Raw genomic sequence first — 20,492 nt, 5'->3', positions numbered from 1 at the left:
TATACCTGTAACTATTAATAGTGAGCTTTGCATTTACTGGTTCATCTGAAAACATTTTCCATAAAGCCATAGCTTTCTTTTTGTTCTTGATTTATTCCAAGTCTGTCCCAGCCTCAGGGCCTTTGCACTTGCTGTTTCCTTTGTATAGAATGCTCTTGTCCCAGATCTTCACATGACTTAACTCTTCTTTTTCACTCAGGGCTCAGCGCAGTTTTTCTATCCTCAGATATGCTTCCCTGACCAACCTATCTAATGCTCCTACTCCCCTTCTCCAACTTCCATAAATTTTCATTTATTTCCTTTTTAACATTTATCAATATCTAAAAATTATGAAATATGTTCATTTGCTTACTTTTCATTGCCTATTTCTCCCACTAAAATACGAGTTCCTTGAAAGCAGTAACCTTGCCTGTTATAGTGACTGATTTATATCTTCAGTAGTAAGAACTCAGCTGGCACTTGGAGCTCAATAAAATATTTGTTGAATTACTTCCCCAACCAATCATTGAATGGATAAATACGGCACTAGGTTAGGTTCTGTGGGAATGGCACACGTAATAGGACATTCTCCCAAGGTGTACTGGAACTGATCTCCAAAGGAGAAGAGGGCTGAGAGACCGCAGAAAGAGGCTGACAACTCCAGAATTTTAAAAAGAGTTTATTAAGGGAATTTACGGACAGAAACAGAGTCTTGGGCAGCAGCAGCAAGATGATGGACCTTGGGATGAAGGGCATGGGTATATACACAGCTCCAGGAACACAGGTGGCTTGTAGCCAAGTGGCATGTGCTTGTTAAGAGCTGTATGTCCCAAATCAGTAAACAGCTTAATGGATCTACTTAGCTACATAACAACATTCCTTTCAGGTGATATGGCCCATCCCTCCTGAGGTGAACTGGCAATCACTGACAGCAACTTGCTTCTTAAGATGGCATCATGGTCGTGTCAAGCACTAGAAACCATTTTGCCCAACAACATGAATTGGTTACTTTTGCAGGGGGAGAAATATGAGATTAGGCAAAGATTGGGAATATAGAATCATGTCTAGGCCCAGTGAGAAGCCACAGTGAAAAGCCCTGAGCAGAGGGAGGCAGTGGGTGCTCGGGAATGATAGATGGCCACTTAAATGGGCCTTTTTTATGATCCTGTCCACTCTGAGCCTCACTTTGCTCCTTTGGCCCTTTCACCATTTACATTATTCCTTCTGACCTAGTAAACTCCCTTGTAGGAATCTGTCCGCTGGCTATACTTAAAAAGGGTTCGCCCATCTATATGACCAGGGAATTTCATTCAGTATTATTTTAATCACACAAAACACTGGAGAGGCCGCTGGATGGCTCAGTTGGTTAGAGCGCAAGTTCTGAACAACAGGGTTGCCGGTTCGATTCCCACATGGGCCAGTGAGCTGCGCCCTCCACAACTAGACTGAAGACAACGAGCTGCCGCTGAGCTCCCGGAGCGGAGGCTGAATGGCTCAGCGCGGGCTCTCAACAACAAGGTTGCTGGTTCAATTCCCGTATGGGATGGTGGACTGCACCCCCTGCAACTAAGATTTAAACGACAACTGGACTTGGAGCTGAGCTGCACCCTCTACAACTGGATTGAAGGACAACGACTTGGAGCTGATGGGCCCTGGAGAAACTCATTATTCCCCAATATTCCCCAATAAAAAATAAAAAATGGGTCACTAAAAGGATGACTGGAAGTTTTTTGCACATGGGTCAGGTGCCCTGACTATACCATTTTTGGGGGGTCTGTTATGGACTAAATTGTGTCCCTCTCCCCCAAATTCATAAGGTAAAGCCCTACCCCCCAATGTGACTGTATTTGGAGATAGAGCCCTTAAGGAGGTAATTAAGGTTAAATGAGGTCATAATAGTGGGGCCCTAATCCAATAGGACTGGTGGCCTTAATAGGAGAGGAAGAAACACCAGAGACCTCTTCTTCTCCACACACACAGAGGAAAGGCCATGGGAGGACACAGCGAGAGAGTGGCTATCTGCAAGCCAAGGAGAGAGGCTTTACCAGAACCAACCTTGCCAGCACCTTGACCTTGGACTTCCATGCTCCAGAACTGTAAGAAAAGAAATTTCTGTTGTTGAAGCCACCCAGTCTGTGGTATTCTGTTACAGCAGCCCAAGCAGTCTAATATAGGGTCCCACCCATCTGACACATTTTCTTTCTTTTGGGTTGATCGTTCTCTCTGGAGAAGACTCTCTCAAACTCTTGCCTGGGAGGTATAAGCCAGTCACTGGTGTTCTCAGAGCGGAAGGAGAAATGCACTGTGGTGAATCTGTTCAGTGTATGTATAGACTTTGAATTAGTGTCCTAATATTCAGCACAGCATGTCTGTCCTTAGCCTGCTCTCTCCCAGTCCAAAGACCCTCAGCTATAGTCTCTCTAGAAAATAAACCTCCAGTCTCTTCCAGGGGTGGGAGATGGGGTGATCTAACTTCTTGCTACACAGACTTTCAAACAATATTCTTGTTTTTAGCATCGTTTCACCCACTTTCAGAATAAAGTGGTGCTTCAAATTTCTAAGTCTTTCAGAGGTCTGCACATGAATCAACTTGATTCTGGGTTGCTCTGCTGCTGGCTTAGGTTTCAGCATTCTCTAATTGCCATGTCAGTTACTTCTCATCCATTTGCATTCCATCTTCCAAAATTTTGGTGCTGTCATTCCCACTCCTAGTCTATCTTACTTCTTCTTCTTCTTTTTTCCCCCCTTTATTGTCAGGAGGTCTTCAATATGCCAAATTTAACTAGAAGTTAGAGCTTAGGTTTTCATGCCCATATGGGAACATATGACCAGACTTTGGGTCCAAGAAACATGAATTGAAACTGAGATCCTTACATACAGCCAAGGTTTTCAAAGGAATGTAACATCAGTGAAAAAACAGACTAGAGAAAAACTCACTCACCATCAGAGGGAAATGACAAGGAAGCTTTTAACCTTGACTCTGAGTAGGAAAAAGAACTCTCCCTTAAGAATTTAGAGACAAATGCCACACAATTGATTTAACTATTAAGGAACCCCAAAGCCAAGAAACTGACATAGAAATTGGTCCTGAGTATATGATACTCCTAGAGTGCCTGGTCGGAGTTTATGGTGTTTCTAGAATACCAGACCTTACAGAAGCACATGAAAAACTATTTTGAAGGTACATGTTCTTAAGACAGGCCTCTCAAGAGTCCCACAGCTAGTGTTAAGTGAAAATGATCTCAAAATTCATAATTACAAAGCACAAAGGAAACAGTAATTGAAATGAAGATTCGCACACACACAAAAAGTAAGATTAGATTCCCAAGATCTCCGCTGAACACTACTGAAAAAGCATATTTAAAAGTATTAAAGATATAAAACAAATACTTAGAACCATAAATAATAAGACATTATGAAACAACAGGAATGTTTGAAAATGAACTGAATAAAATTTCTAGAAATCAGAAATGAAGTCATTGAAAATAAAAACTCAGTAGATAGGGTCGGCCCGGTGGTTCAGGCAGTTAGAGCTCCGTGCTCCTAGCTCTGTGCTCCTAGATTCCCACATGGGCCAGTGGGCTCTCAACCACAAGGCTGCCAGTTCAATTCCTCAACTCCCACAAGGGATGGTGAGCAGTGCCCCTGCAACTAAAACTGAACACGGCATCTTGAGCTGAGCTGCCGCTGAGCTCCTGGATAGCTCAGTTGGTTGGAGCATGCCCTCTCAACCACAAGGTTGCTGGTTCAACTCCCACAAGGGATGGTGTGGGCTGCGCTCCCTGCAACTAGCAACCGCAACTGGACCTGGAGCTGAGCTGCGCCCTCCACAACTAAGACTGAAAGGACAACAACTTGACTTGGAAAAAAAAAAAAAAGTCCTGGAAGTACACACTGTTCCCCAATAAAGTCCTGTTCCCTTTCCCCAATAAAATCTTTTTTAAAAAAAGAAAAAGAAACTCAGTAGATAGTTCAATATCAGGCAAAAAGAGAATTTGCACACTAGAGGATATATCCAGAATGTAGCACAGTTAAAAGTAAGGAAAAATGAAAAAGATGAAAAGTCATGGAGAATATAGAAAAGGAAGTCAAACAGAAGTTCCAGAAGGAGAAAAGAGAGAGAATGTAAGAAAGGTAATATTTGAAGAACTAATGGCTTTGAAGAGTCACTTAACCGTATATCCTAGTCCACAAACCAAATGTTATCAAATACCGAAGAATCTATGTCATATAGATGGTGTTTTCTGCCCACAGTACGATACAGTGAGAAACCAGTAATATAACAAAGCCACACATATTTGAAAATTTTAAAACACACTACATGGGCCAAAGAGATCATAATAAAATTAGAAAATATTTAGAAATGAGAGATAATGAAAATACTGTATACCACAATTTCCGGAATGTGTTTAAAGCAGTATATGAATGTATTGCTTTAATGAATCTCTGAGTCTCAAATCACAGACTTGTCCTCTGGGTCCCAGGCCACCCAGCAACTTGAAAGAAATGCAATTGTTAAGCCTCTATCCAAAATATACTGAATCAGAAATTCGGAAGGTGGGGTCAGAAATCTGTATTTTATCAAGGCTTCCCATTGATTCTGATGGATGCTCAAGTTTGAGAAGCACTGCCTTAGACGTACATACTGAAAAAAAGAGAAAACTTAATAGCAAACATCCAACTCGAGAATTTAGAAAAAGAACATGAAAATCAATCCAAAAGCAATAGAAGGAAGAAAATAATAATGTTAAGAGCAGAAAATTTCTTTACAATCTATTTTACTGACTTTAATTCTATGTTAGGGGCCTTAGAGAGGTGTTATCTTTGCTTCTAGGTTGGAACAACCCCAGTTTTCCTCCAGGTTGACTCTGCCTAGGGAGTCCATCAACGCAAGGAAGCGGGGCAAAAGAGAAAGTAACACATAGAAGACCATTTCAAGATAATCTCATTCTAGGTATCTACGCAGATATATGCATAGAATCCTAAGCAAGCATTAAAAATGATTTTCTTTGGGGAGAGCAATTTGGGGTAATGGGGGATTTTTTTATTTTTCCTTTAAAAAATATTCCTATTTGGTTTGAATTTAGAATCTTATATTACTTTTCATTTTAAAAGTGATAATAAGGCTTATTTGGACTATGAGGTTATGGGCAATTTTCATTTCCTTAAAAAATACTTGATTAATATTATAGTATTAACAACAATAACAAAAACATGTCCCAAACCTGGACTGAGTCAGAACTTTTTTTTCCCCCTAATGTAATTCACAGTTTCCTTCCGAGAATAAATTAGCATGCCTGATAAAAATATGTCAGGAATTTCCTGATAAATTCTAAGGGAATTGAAGACTCGTTCTAAGAAACCCACTCATCTAACTGTCATTCAAGAGCCTAATTATCTCTAAACAAACATAATTTTCTTTTGTATCTAATCTAAGGATTATCTATTTCTGTAAAACTTTCCTATCAAGAATACAACTTAGAATTGGTTTGCTAGACTCCTTTTCCTTTGCAGCAAGATTTGTAATAAATTTTGATACGTGGTAATAACCAAATTGTTCGGAAATGTTTTCTTTAATGGCAATTAAATATGTTTTAAAACCTTCACAAACCAGGGTAATGTTCACCTTGATGATGAGTCTAAAGGATGACGGGACGATGAATGACAGGGATATAGAACTATAGGAGTAGAATGGAATTCATTCAATTATCCGAGAAGAATTTGAGTGCCTACCATATACGAGGCTTTGAAAAGTACTCCAGCGTCCACCACGTGCCAGGCACTGTTCTAGAATCTGGGGATACAAAAATGAACAGATGGGGTTTGGGGGAATAAAACTACAGTTCCCACAATACCTTGCTCTTCCGCCTTTTCCCAGGTGGTGGCTTCTTTCCATTATTCTCGTCCCAGGATTCTGAAATAGAAAAGCCCCGCCCGCTCATCGACCCTTTGCCCGTTCTCTCGTTAGGAGATGGACTACAACTCACACAAGGCCTTCGTGGGCGTAGCCTGGAAGGGCTCCACTTCTTCCTGGCTGTGCCGAGGCGGACTACAGTTCCCAGAAAACTTTGCTTCCCCTCTTGGGTGTTATTGCCTCTTTCCCGGTGCGGGACACGGTAGCAGCGAGCGAGTGCCAGGCCTGTGGTGCTCAGTGTCCTTCCCCGGGGCAGGGACGAGGCAGTGACTTGACTCTTCTTGGGCGCTGAGCCGGGGAGGGAGCGCAAGGGGCCGCCGTCCCTCGCTGGCCGGCTCACCTCACGCTACTTACCCTCCCGTCTTCTCCACCCGCCGCCGCCTGGACGATTCCGGACCGACTGCCTGGGGCAGAGGCGGCGATATCGGTCGCCGGGGCTGTGGCGAGGCCGCGGCCCTTGGGGCGGCGGTAGCGGCGTCAGCGCTGGGGAGGAGGAGGAGGGAAGATGGCGTCGGAGCTGGAGCCGGAGGTTCCGGCCATCGACCGGAGTTTGCTGGAATGTTCGGCTGAGGAGACCGCGGGGGTGAGTGCTGGGACCCGGGCAGGGACGTCTGTGCCCTGCAGGCCGAGCCCCGTGGGAGGAACCGACTCCTGGAAATCCTGGAGCGGCCCCGGCTCTCACTTGGGGTAACCACTGCGCGGGGCTGCCCGGCCTCCCCTGCTGGGGAGCGGCCCGGGGAGGCCACCGATCCTTCCCCATCCTCCCCGCTTCATCCTCGGCCAGCCCGCAGCTCTGCTCTGTGCACCAGCCACCTTTGCATTCCTTGTCTGCCCAGGAGAACCAACAGCTCTTCCATTATTCCTCCTTCCCCCACAGTCCCCTTAAGTGCCCAACACAAGGGCTTTTGCCCTTTATGCCGGGTCCTGGAATAGGGCAGGGAAAGGCACTTCCTGGTGTTTGGGGGACAGCCGTCCTCCTTTATCTTTGTGATTCCTATTCCTGGGATAAGCGGAGCCTGGGCTCCTCCACCGTTACATGCTGCCTTCACCAAGCCCTACTTTGTTTCCGGGACGGCCCTGAGCATCAAAGGATGCAGGCGACACAATTGTCCCTCGTCCCCCTCGTCCGTGCGTGTGGACGCCGGTTCGCTCAGGCGACAACATTGAGGGATGTGCGGAAAGCCGTGTCTCAACTGAGTGTAAGAAAGTAGTGGAGGCTGGGCGAGCCAAAATGTCATTTTTCGAGGAGTTGGGGGTCGTTGGGTGGAGAACAAACGTTATATAACTTGGGGAGAGCAGCTTTCACCAAATATTGTAGAAGTTAGTAATGTGAGGTTTGGTCACAGCATCGCGGGAGCAGTTATGCTCCAAACTTAAACCTTTCCAACCCAGTATTGGACTGAAACTGGACCATGAACGTGCTTGTGTAAGGAGCAGACTTATAAAATGATTACTTGAATAAACTCGATGGCATCTGTCTTCAAGAACTGGGATCAGCCATTAGAACAGATGGTCCGGAATGATTATGAATGGACTAAACCAACTTCGGCCCCTCCGCTAAAGCCTTCGATTTAAAAAGCTACTAGGAAGGGAGTGACCTTTGAACATAAGTCAACAATTGGAATGTTATGAACAAAATTTTAGTGGGGCACTGTGGGGCTAGTGAGGAGTTATTTTTGGGTGAATTGATGAGGACACTAAAGTCAGAGTGGAATAAGTGACAGGAGAGGTGAAAAGTCCTTGCTTGTTTTGTTTAAACCCACTTGTTTAGTCTAGGTGTGTTTTCATTTACTTGCTGCTTAATATTACAATAACCCAAGGATTTTCAGTCCCCACCAGCCTTTCATTTATGAGAGATTTGAAAAAGAAAATGAAAGCAGTGTTACAAGTAAACAGTAAAATGGTAATCAGGATTTTCCCTATCCATATGGCCCTATTAAGATCCTTATTGATATCTAATCTGTTATTTACCTCCAGGTAATTTTTTTTTTTACTTCCATCGAATTTTGTGAGTGTTGGCCCAGTGATACTGGCTATGTACTCTTATTTTCCCAATTCTAAAAGTGCAAACTACCAACCAAGTGATTAAAGTTTCAATTTGTTGAGGTTCCCGATGAGATCTGTGGCAGAGACCAGTCAATGCTCCTAGTTCTTGTGCAGTGAAATTCTCAAGCAGATGCAACAAGGGAAATGCAATAAAAATTTATTAACTTGGACCTAATTTGAGTTTGTGAGGAGCTACATTTTACTTTTGTTGTTTACTTTTAAATGGTTTTCTGAACAAAAAGATGAAAAAAAATGCTTAGTCTGAAGGCTAACAAAATTCCTTAAAGAAGATTGAAAACTAACTTTAAAACATAAGGTTCTTCCAGCTACATAACCTGGCCTTTCTTTGTGAAGGGTTTATTGTCTGTATTTAGTTAAAACAGCATAACACTTAAAACGATTCTTTCAGCCTAGGCTCCAGGATGGCTCTTGATCACAAATTAAAATGAATGAATAAAGTTTTCTCAGGTTAGAAGTAAATTCTAGAGAGGGTAATCGAGTAAAGAAAGCCTCTATTGCAGCCTTTAGACCTCTGTTACTGGTAGTTTGTTTTGGGATCACATCCATTTAAAATTACTTAATAAGCACTAGTGTCATCTTTCCCAGTTTGTTTATACACTGCTTGTCTTCTAGTATGAGGAAGAAACACGTTTAACTAGTATGCCTCACAGATAAAAGCATGGAAGCATTCTCATCAATAACTAAGTTTAGGGTATTAAAGTGACCCTCCCTTCTCAGTTTTCTCTTTTTCTTGGTAGAATTGATTCCACAAGTATGACTTTCCCAACACTTCTCAAGTCTATGTTGCATGCTCCCATGGATTTGATTATAATATGTTCCAGTGGATGATCAGGATTTAAGAAGTTAATATATTGTTTTTCCCCGAGTATTAAAGAAATACATATTCTTACAGAAGTTTTATGTAGGTTTATGTCTATTGGTTATTTTTTTGCTTTAAAATGTTTGAATTTTATATGTAATTCAAATACACAATTATCTCCATAGATTTTCCAATTCAGGACATTTCATGTAAATTTCACTTAACATAAGATTTTCAAGATTCATTCATGTAGCATGTATCAATACTTCATTCCTTTTTGTTGCCAAATGATATTCCATTGTATGCATATACTATATTTTACCTATTTATCAGTTAATGAACATGTGGGTTGTTTCCACTTTTTGGGTATTATGTATCATGCTACTATGAACATTTGTGTACAGTATTTTGTAGAGACATGTTTTTATTTCTCTTGGGCCTATACCCAGGAGTGGAATTGTTGGATCATATGGTAATTCTATGCTTAACATTTTGAGGAACCTCTCAATTGTTTTACAAAGTAGCTACATCATTACATATCCCACCAGAAGTATAGAAGAGTTCCAGTGGATTTCCCCACATCCTTGTAAACACTTGTTACAGTCTTTTTTATTATAAACCATTTGTTGGGTGTGAAGTGGTATCTCATTGTGGTTTTGATTTGTATTTCCTTCATGACTGGTGGTGGTGAGAATCTTTTCATGAGCTTAATGGCTATTTGTATATCTTCTTTGGATATTTCATTTCTTATTTTTGTCTATTTTCAAATGAGATTTTTTTGGTCTTTTATTATTGACTTTCATATTATTTTGATTTGTGATTGCCTTTACTTCATTTCTGGAATCCATAATATGACTTGTTTAAATTTTTATTAGTATACGTAGTCCCAAAAGCTCCATTTCAGCACTAGTGATTGTTATTTTACGATGAACTTAACATGTTATCCTTGTTTGAGAGCAAAATCAAATGTGGTTAAAGGATACAATTTTAATTGGTTATAGAGTAATAATTAGGTAGGCTAACTTCTAGGGATTCTTTCCTTTTTATGTTGATTGTAGTTGCTCTCTATTCCAGGGCTTAAATTTAGCATTCAAAAGAGGAAAGCTCCTGGAAACATTGTCATAACATGTTTACTTTAGTGGAATGAGTTGACAGTTTCTTTACTTCCCTAAGGAGGACTTCTAATAAGATAATGCTTATTACATGCACCCAAATTGGAAATCTCAGTAATTTTCATGTTGAACACTTACAGTTAGCTTATGTTAGTGAGAATTAATATGAAAAGCTATAGAATTTATTCTTTTGAGAAATATGTGAGCCATTATTCTGAAAGGCAGCCAGAAAGTTTTTCCTCCTGCTTGCTTTCTCTTCACAACTTTTTTTTTCTTTTAATCTACGCTGTTGCAGTTACTAATTCAATGTATCTGGTATAGAATTCCCATGTAAAGGTACTTTGCTTTATATATTGTTTAAATTTAATGATGTTAAAATGCCTGTAATAGATCCCAAATCTATTCCATGGTTTTGAATTTGGAGCATATGCCTGCCTTTCTTGAACCATATTTTTATGTCTTGTTAATAATTTATAATAGCATATAATAAATGATATTTAGAATGAAATGCTTGTTTTACTAATATGTTTTATATGGGGTGGCTGATTTTTCTTTCTTAACACTTTCTGAATTTTTTGTTTGAGAAATCTATGAACAAATTTGACCTGCCAGTGTTGTTGGAGCCACAAAACAATGTAATTTCTTCTGGAAAGCATCTCCTTTTGTTTCCCCTGGTTTAAAATTCTGCAAAACTGAAGTTTAAAGAGAAATGAGACCATAAAATATAAGAAAAACAAAAATTGATTTTTAAAATAAAACGTTTTAAATGTGTTGTAAATTAAAATTACCTGAAGCATAACATTCTTAGATTGTGGAGGTGAAATCTTTGAATCCCAGTGCTTAATTTTTCATTCATAAACAGTAAATTGTTCAGGATAATTTGACTACATTCCTATTTGCTGACAATGGATGAAAAACTGGACATTTACCCTTGGATGTAACCCAGAAAGTGCTTTTTAGTTCAAAGTATTAGATTCTAGTTTGCTTGTTGATTGATGACTCTGCCTTTCACTGTTGACTTTGATGACTTTTTTTTCCTTGTCCTTTTATAATTACTGAAGAGTGTGTGTGTGTGTGTCTCAAGGAGCTCTGTTTTAGGAGTAATTTAGTCTCTTTCCTACTTGCATAAAGTAAACACAACAAAGTAACATTTGGATTTCCTACTTGCATAAAGTAAACACAACGAAGTAACGTTTGGAAAAGATAGTTTTACTTTAGGGGTGCAAACTTTTTTACTGTTTTTGGTCATAAGCTTCCAACCAGTCCTATAAATTAGGAACAAGATTTTTATATTTTTAGTAAAAGTTCTCTGAAATGTGAAATTGATTAGAAAGTTAATATATACCACCTCCTGAATACTTAAAATGTCTTTGTATGTGTTATTTTTAGAAGGAAGAAAGTGGGCTGAAGATTGTACAAGTAATAGTAACATGAAGATTCTTATACTGTTGTCTTAGGGTGTTAGACATCACTTGAACATAAACTTTTTTTTGTGGAGGATGTGATTTGGAACTTAAATTGTAATTCGTAGGTAAACACTGGACCTATAATTTAGTTCAGTTAACTGTATTTTTGTAGAAGTGAATCATTTCTTTATTTAAAATTTTTATTTGATTTAGAGCCAAAACGAGTTGTAATTTCAAAAGTAGTATGGAGCACAAATAAACATACAGACAGAATTGGCAGGGGAGGCTGTGCTAAATGATAGACTACAGGGAAAAGACTTGAGACTTAAGGAAATAGGAATAAGAAAGGAAGTGGTTTGAAGGATGCTTTACGTAGGGCTTGTTTGATTTAGTCTTTAGAGGCTGCAGGCCTGGATCTGCTTTATCTTTGTTTTCGTTAAAACCACATGGAGAATCTTCCGCAGTATCAGTGTTCTGTGACAGTAAGTGGTATAAACATATTTATAGTCATTCAGTTGACAGATTTTACTAAATGCCCACTGGGGCCAGGTTCTGTTTTAGACCTGGGGGGATGGAATATGGAAATGGAGGATGTGGGTGAGGAATCAGCTTAGAAAGCATCTTAGAGAAAGTGAAACAAATTGAGATCTGAAGAAAGAGTAGAAAATAGCAGAGTTAGGAGCCAGTGCAGGTCAGGACGAGGAGACAGGAGAGGACGATACACCAGGCAAAGGACCTTGTAAACATGTCAGGGAGTTGACTTGGTCCGCAGTACAAGGGGATGCTGAGTGACATGATCAGATTGGCATTTTGCAATAATCAGTCTGGTAGTGAAGTTGGAAAATGGACCGTAGAGGGGTGGGACTAGTGGGGATCACCAGCTAGGACATTGTTGCACTAATTAATCCTAGTGAAAGATCCAGTGAGGGGTTTAGACGACGGTAGTGCCTGCGGAGGTGGAGGGAAAGAACTAAATAGATTCAATAAATATTTAAGAAGCCTAATAGACAAACTTAATTGGATGTTGGGGTGAGGAAGAAGGAAGATTTTCAGGTTTTCTGGGTAGATGCTGGTTTCTAAAATAGGGAAAAGAGGAAAATCGGGGGGGTTTTGGTGGTGGTGGGGAATCATTTCAATTTTGGACATACCAAGTTGGTGTTTGAAAGGAAAAACTCTCGCTGCTTCTCTTTCTCTCTGCACACACCAATACTCTGGCCATCAAATATGTGTGTGTGTGTGTGGGGGGTTTCCCCACACCAAGCAATTCTGTAATTTTCTGCAGACACCAAGTGGGTGTCCTACAGTTCAATTCTGACACTATACACCTCGAGTCAGTATTAGATCTCACAGATTAAGGGCCCAGTCTGCCACAAGACTGCCCCCTTCACCACTTAATATACCAGTCGCAAGCAGTGGGTCTTCAAATTACCCACAACTTCTGTCTGACTTGGCTATAAATCGGGGGTTTCTGCGACCCTTTCTTTGGGTTTGATAATTTGCTAAAACAGCTCAGGGAAACAGTTTATTTACTAGATTACTGGTTTCTTAGAAAATGATACAACTCAGGAACAAGAGATGGAAGAGACGCATAGAGCAAGGTATGTGGGAAGGGGCGCAGAGCTTCCCTGCCCCGTGCCAGCCCCTCTGTGTGGTCACCAACTCAGAGGCTCTCTAAACCACGACTCTTAAGGTTCCTTATGTAGACACGCTTGATTAAATCACTGACCGCTAACTTGGTCCCCAGCCTCTCCCCTCCCCAAGGTTGGGTGTAGAGACTATAAGTTTCAACCTTCTAATCACTAGGTTGCTTCCCCTGGCAACCAGCTCCCCTAAGGGGCTAGTTATGAATAACAGAAGATTCCTCTCACCTTTATCCCACTTACCAGGAAATTTGTTCAAGAGTTTTAGGAGCTTTGTGCCAGAAATGGAAAGAAGACCAAATATGTATTTTTCTTATTGTAAGTCACAATATTACGGTATCTGTTAGGTATCTAAGGATAATTATCACAGGTAATTGGACACAAAAGTTTGGGGACAGAAAAGTGGCTGTTTTGGGTTTGTTTTTAGCGGGGAGAGCAAAGGAAAGTGGTTACAGGGAGGTTGATGAGGGAAATAATGCATAATTGATGGAGCAGAGTCTCTGGACATTCATAAAAGAGTGATACATTATGTCATTTATTAATCAGAAATATAACTAATGTATTGGCTGTTGGTGTTCACTGTGTGCTCTTCCTGTCAGCAAACTGACAAGAGAATCCAAGTCACAATCAGAATATTGGGGAGATCACTTCATAAGGAATAAATTACTAATCACTGTGTTATACACCTGACACTAATACTATTGTATGTTAACTGTAACAGAAAATAATTGAAGAAAATAATTGAAAAGAAAAAATATAATTTGAAAAAAGTGTTAGAAAGGGAAGTCAGATGGGCTCAATGGCTAGTGTCTCCTATGATGATTTGTTGTCATTTTCCTGTACTGCCTGCAGAAGGTTGCTTCTGGAGTCGAGGAGAGGGGCTCACTTCACTTTAATTTTACTTTTGCTTTGAGCAAAGTAGAATTCTAAAATATTTTGCATTTTAATAAAATTCTAAATTTTACCCTGTTTGGAAAGAAGACAGCATTGATGAGTGTTGTCACCAAAATAGTTCATAAGACTCTTATTGTTTTTGTACCTAAAAGAAAATAGAGTAGATTTATTCTAAATTAGTAGTTTATTGACATGGTTTAAAACTTTTTTTTCTTTCTTTTTTTTAAAGAAATGGCTGCAAGCAACTGACCTCACGAGAGAAGTGTACCAGCATTTAGCCCACTATGTACCCAAAATCTACTGCAGGGGTCCCAACCCTTTTCCACAGAAGGAAGAGATGCTGGCACAGCATGTGCTGTTGGGCCCGATGGAATGGTACCTTTGTGGTGAAGATCCCGCGTTTGGATTTCCTAAACTTGAACAAGCCAACAAACCTTCTCATCTTTGTGGTCGTGTTTTTAAAGTAGGAGAGCCTACATACTCTTGCAGGTAAAATACTGTAATTTTCTTTCTAAAAAGCTGTTGTTTTTACTTGACATTTTTTCCCCTGAAACCTTACTTTTTGTTTTAAAATTATGAAGTCTTTTACACACACACACACACACACACACACACACACACACACGATGCCCCCAAAAATGTGTTAAATGTATTTCCTTTAAGGAAGGAAAAAACTATTAAAATTGTAATAATATATACCGATAACAAAAGGTGAATACAAGTCATGTGTACATTTTTTGGCACCGCCAATATATATTGGGGGTGCCAAAAAATCATATATATATATATGTGTGTGTGTGTGTATGTGTATATATACACACATATATACATGCAAATATGTATGGTGTAATAAATAATTATGAAACAAATATTCATGTAATTATTTTCCAGGTCAAGCAATAGAACATCACCAGCATTCCAGACACCTGCTGTATGCTTTCTTCCCACCCCATAATTAACTGCTGCCTTGACTCTTGTAATAATCACTTCCTTGCTTTTCTTGATAGTTACTCTTTTTGATGTTCAGATTATCCCACATTTGGCCTGTGGGAGCTCTGCCACACAGCTAGCTTCTTTGTCCTTTTTGTACTTCATTCGTGTTTGAGTGCTGCTTTGCTTTCTGGCTCAAGGTGTTCACAGTTCACGCTGTATGTACTCTGACCCATATGTAGAATCATGGTACTGGACCGAACCGGGTCCTAATGCTTAGTAGTTGCCAGCCAGAAGACAACTCCGAGATGATTTTATGAGAAGGAATTGTATTGCGAGGCAGCAAGGAAGGACACACTGGGGATATTCCCAGAGCAGAGTGTCCCCGAACAAAGCATCGAAGCCATCTTTATCGCGGGAAATCAGGCATAAACATCAAGGTACTAGGCTTTGTCATTGCATGTATGGGTGGGGACATTCCAGTGCACACGCAGTCAGGAATCGTGGCTATACATACATCACATGTTCAAAAATGGAGGAAGATCTCTGCCTCTGGGTGGAGATTTTAGTATTGTAATGAGGGAAGTTCATGAGGTCCCTGGAGGGTCCTTCAGGCTGTTCCAGCTGGTCTCAGGCGGTTTCAGCTGGTTTACCCTCTGGTCCTGCAAAGTGTCCTGGGTTTGTTCCTGAGACACAGGTCTAGCCATCATCAGTGTCAGGGATTGTGGGTATGGATAAACATCGGACTAATTCTTGGTCTTTCTGTGTAATGTTAACAAAGCACAAGGTAGCATTACACAAACCTTATACATTTTAGAGTGATCTAAATGGGGTTACAGGTTAAGCGAGGCAAAGTTATAAACTCTAAACAGAGGTTAATCTACGCCAGGTTACCTGCTAGGCTACATGTGTAGGTTAGGTTTCAAACAGCCATTTCTGCAAGGAGTTTCCTTTTCGTTGAGAACGGTAGTTAGAAACCATGATCTGGGTGCTATACGTATGTGCTTCTTGCTGCTACGATGACTTGACTTTTTTTTTCATTTTAATTGTTAAGAGTTGAGTATACAAGGGTAGAGGGTAAGGAGGAAAATGCCTGTCTTCTTTATGACTTTCTATTCCTATTTCTCAGAACTAATCATTAACATTTTCTTATATATCCTTCCAGAAGTTATCTATGCATCTGAAGGCTTGTATATATAATTGTTTCAAACATACGTATATGCAAACATACATACAAAATGGGATATGTTATATATACTGGGCTAAATTTTCCTTTCTCTAACAAAATCTTGACATCAGTTCATTTCAGCTAATATAGCTAGATTGTGTGGATGTACTATTAATAGAGGCATTGTATAACATTTTTTCCCCATGTCTTATTTCCTGTTAAGACTAATAAGCTTAATTTTGGTGAAGGCCTCTGGGCGGCCATGGTAGTCTTTATGAGAGCATGGTTAGAATCCCAATAGAGATCTTTTTATATATTGACAGACTGTTAGATCTAGTTTTTTGTCTGTCTTTACAAAAGTCTCTTTGAGTCCTTAATTGATGTTGGAAGCAATAGAGCTAGTTTAACCTCATAATTTAAGATGAGGAAACTGAGGTTCAGTTATTTCAATAATGCCTTTTGTAGCAAAAGGAACCAATTTCAAAGCATGCATTTGTATGGCATGCCTTAATTTTCAGTCTGGAGCATTTGCTCAGTTTTTATTTGACTTTCATGATCTTGACACTTTTGAAGATTACAGGCCAGTTACTTTGTAAATGTCTGTCAATTTGGGTTTGTGTAATAAACTTCATGATTAGGTTCAGGTTGCATCTTTCACAGGAATATCACAGAAATCACCTGTTTTCATTGTACCCTATCAAGTAGCATATGATTTTGATTTGTTCGATAACTGGTGATATTAACTTGGATCACTTGATTAAGGGGATACTGCAAGACTTCTCCGCTGTGCCATTAACTCTTTTCCCCTCTGTGATCAGGATTTTGTGGGGAGTATTTTGAGACTATTAAATATCCTGTTTATTGCCAAGCATTCAATTTATTCATTTATTTATCTCAGTATGTATTCATGGAGTCCCATTATTCTTGTGCTCAAATTGTTCTAGATTTGACCAGTGGGAGGTCCTTCAAGCTGTCGTCTTTATTCTTTTTCATGTCCCCATCGTTCTTGGAGCACTTCCTTTTTCTTTCTGACACAAGATGTTTTGGGTACATGTTGGACTTTTCCCTTCCCCAGCTCTGAAACCAACCACTTCTGCAAGGAGCCTGGTTCCTTTTTGATAGAGATTCATGTGTAGAAATAAGACACAGGTATGATTGTTCCTGTTGGTATATCACTAATCCCAGGCCCTCTCAGTGGATCTGTTGAAAGAGTTAGTGAAAACCATGCTTTTACATTGATCTCTCCAGTTCCAGTCCAGCCCCATAGGATTCTTTCTCGTTTTCTCCCTGTGCATATTTGTAACTCCCTTCTCTGATGAACCTGCTTCTCATCCTAAACTATTTACTTATTTGATCACTCCCCTTTATGTACCCATTCTCTTGCTGTTCCTGCCGCACAACTCTGTGTAGTTGGGGTGGCCCTCCTTACCCCATTTGGGCTCCACACCCTGTGCTGGGCCATGGTGGCCTCCCTCCACCTCCTGTTGGGGCAGATATAAAATAAGTCTTACTGTAAGATGCATGGTCTTTAATCCAGGTCATGGCCTTTCTGGTGTCTCGGCCGTATGTCTGCCTGGACCGGAATTCCAAAGTCCTCTAGTATCTCTGTGGCACTCTCAGTTCCACAGCAGCCACTCCGCAGTAAACTTGGAGAGTGGCTCCCTGTGCATGGGCAGCCCAACCCTCAGCCAAGAACTCATTTACTGGCGACCCCCACATAGACTTCCGCCCCTCTCTGGTCCCTCCCATTTTGCACAGGTTCCACCTTTCTGGTGCCTTTACCCAGGGCTTCTTGCTGTTTCACCTGCCCCAGACTCTAGGCTCAGCTCAGCAGTCTCTTCTTGCTCTGCTTAGACTAGCTCACTGTGCCACAGGTGGAGCTTCCACCCTCAGTGAGGGGCAGAGCCCTCGCGACACTCAGTCACCTCATGAGCTTCCCTTCTCTTAGTTATTGCAGTCTAGTGCTGCCTGTTCAATGCCTGGAAATAGTTGCCTCGTGTATTCATCTAGTTTCATGCTCATGTACAGTGGGAGGGTTAGTTCAGTACCAGTTATTCTGTCATAACCAGAAGTGCAAGTTCCAAAATTAGTTTTAACAGTGAAAGGTGCTTGTGCTTGCTGAGCTCCTCCTGGGCACCAAATTGAATGCTAAGTGCTTTCTTTACATATAATCACGTTTAATCCTTCTGTAAACTTCTGAGCACATGAGCTCAGAGTAGTTTAAGTGACTTACCTGCAGTCATACAATTTGGAACCAGGGCTCTCTGACTCGAAAGTCCTTCTTAGTTCATCTTTCTTTGATTCTCAAATATTGGTGTCTTACGAATTTTTCACTCAGTAAAATGAGGGAAAAAGTAGGAAAAATGGACTGTTTTTCTTAGAGCTAAATTTGTTTCATTCTTAAATTCTGAGATTCTTTGTTAAAATGTTAGTCTATAAAACCAAGGCAATTAATTAAGTAGTTTTGTTTTTTAATACTCTTAGAAAAAAAATTAGCAGCCCTTTTTTTGGTCATTCTACTGGTCCCTGTAACGCAGCAATCTGGGAACTACTACACAGTAGCCCTCTGATTCCTAACCAGAAAATCAGGTTGCAATCAATACTATCTTGTGTACCACCAAGTACATGCAAAGAATATTAAATAAAAATCATACGTGGTCTGGAGAAAGCTTTTGGTGACTCAGAATTAGGGACTTGACCTGCACCCTTTTCTCCATCATTATCCAGTTAGGCTGCTCTATAAGCCACTTTTTCCCAATTGCAGGTGTTTGGCACATATTATGGTGCCTCTTACATACTAGGTGCTCAGCAAATATTGTTGAGCAAATGTCTGTTACATTGTTTAAAATACAGAGGACAGTTTTAAAGATGTGATTTTGCTGTTCCTACTTTAGTTAAATAGCTTGAGTATTCCTGTTTGTTGCACGTTTCCATACTTGTCTAGTCCATACTTGTCTAGCAGCAATATTGCATTTATTATAAACCAGCTACTTTCTTGGGTGTTGCTCATGGTTCTGTACATACCCCATTTGGGATATGTAAGATTTTTTTTAAACCAAATACTTAGCCTTCAGATAAGTTACTGAGCCATCTCAAGCAGAGGGGGTTTTATTCCTTCTGTCTGGAAATAAAAAGCTCTAATATGGAAGAGCCCCCTTATATCCAGTAAGAAACATTGTGTATTCACTTTCTTGCTTTTTAAAAAACTTGGAAGACTTGATGTCTTTTTAGCAGAATTCTATTTTAAGACTGTTTCTTTTTAAGGTGAGTAGTCCAGAGATCGAAATCAGTGCTGCTTTAGTTTTTAAAATGTTAGCTACCTCTAATTGTGGATGTGATGTATGAATGCAATATGACTATATATACTGTAACTGTGGCTTTTTTTCATTTAACAATTTGTCTTAAAGATATTTCCCTGTCCGTATCTACATCATTGTTTTAACTGCTATGTTTCATAGTAAGGCCAGGCCATAATTTACTCGATTCCCCGAGGGTAATTACCCTGAATTGCCAGGGTATTTTTCCTGTAGCCAACCGTGCTGTGGAGAACACCCTGTAGATATTTGTACACATCTATTTTTCAAGGTAAATAACCTAGAAGTAGAATTTCAATGCTGTGTTGTCACTGTGGCCTTCAGTATATTGGAATTTCCCTTGTGTACAATATTTTCTCCTACCTGGGAAAATGACAGTAGGTGGGCGGTTGGTATCTCCTAGATAATCTAGTCTGGATGCCTGTAGTTGTCTATAATTGGTTTTATATTCTTGGTTTGGAGATTTATGATCATTTTTATTCTGCCGCAGTTTCATGCAGGAGTGAACATAGAAGTACACGGGGTATAATATCAACTTTACATGTATACTTTTGTCTGTTAGGAAATAGTAGAACTGTGGGTAGGTTACTATGGGGTAATCCTTTCAGGTAAGGAAACTCAGGCTTATATTACCAAAACTTTCCTGTTAGTACCCTATTTGAGTTTTTTTAAGTGACATTTTACATATTTCTAAAGGCACAAGTCTTAATTGTACATTTTTTACAATAGTGAACCTCATGTAATTCGCATTCTGTCAAGATACGGAACATTCCCATCTGACTAGAAATTTCCCTGTTCCCAGCTTCAGCTCCTACATAACCACTATTCTGATATTTTCCCCATAGATTAGATTTGCCTCTTCGAGAACTTCATGAAAATGAAATCGTACTCTTGTGCCTGGCTTCTTTTACTCAGTATGCCTATCAGATTTATCCATGATGTTGTGATTATTAGAAATTGGTTCCATCCTTGTTGCTGAGTAGTAGCCCACTGTATGAATGTGCTGTAAACTGCCTTCGTCTGTTGTCCTGGTGGTGAATGTTTGGGTTTTTTTCCAATTTGAAGCGATCATGAGTAAAACTTCTATGACCTTTTGTTTGAGCGGCTCATTCCCTTCTTTTAGTGGAAATTCTAAACATTTAAAGGAAAGAAAAATAGTAATTTAAATCATAAATCATATCAGCTCATGCCAACATTATTTGAAATGCAACATGTTAAAGTATTAGGCATTATTATTCTGTACTTAATCATACTTCTATGTGCTTAATA

The 20,492-nt window shown here is 39.9% G+C and overlaps 1 protein-coding gene and 1 long non-coding RNA gene across 5 annotated transcripts in view; one reads left to right on the top strand and one right to left on the bottom strand.

The window, feature by feature from the left end:
- Positions 1-679: 679 nt before the first annotated feature.
- On the bottom strand, positions 680-6,106 carry LOC148758817 (uncharacterized). Of its 2 annotated transcripts, XR_016020316.1 has the most exons (4): positions 5,967-6,106; positions 5,713-5,773; positions 2,035-2,073; positions 680-1,545 (listed from the first exon to the last, which is right to left on the bottom strand). It is a non-coding gene; the product is annotated as an uncharacterized LOC148758817 (long non-coding RNA). The 2 variants fall into 2 exon arrangements; XR_016020315.1 differs by having other exon boundaries at positions 680-2,073.
- Positions 6,085-20,492, top strand: part of UBR2 (ubiquitin protein ligase E3 component n-recognin 2) — a 106,535-nt gene continuing 92,127 nt past the window's right edge. For 2 of the 3 annotated variants that reach the window (XM_019738383.3, XM_019738384.3), the window contains exons 1-2: positions 6,086-6,476; positions 14,041-14,300. In XM_019738383.3, coding sequence (XP_019593942.2) covers positions 6,399-6,476; positions 14,041-14,300 — 338 coding nt within the window. In that variant the 5' untranslated portion in view covers positions 6,086-6,398. Of the gene's footprint in view, positions 6,477-14,040; positions 14,301-20,492 lie in introns of all 3 variants that reach the window. The other variant, XM_019738385.3, reaches the window with a different exon arrangement.

Source organism: Rhinolophus sinicus, chromosome 2 (assembly GCF_057876585.1).
Source record: "Rhinolophus sinicus isolate RSI-liver-muscle chromosome 2, RSI-T2T, whole genome shotgun sequence".
Taxonomy (NCBI): domain Eukaryota; kingdom Metazoa; phylum Chordata; class Mammalia; order Chiroptera; family Rhinolophidae; genus Rhinolophus; species Rhinolophus sinicus.
The sequence above is the reverse complement of the archived record's forward strand: the minus strand, read 5'-3'. Positions and strand labels throughout refer to the sequence as shown.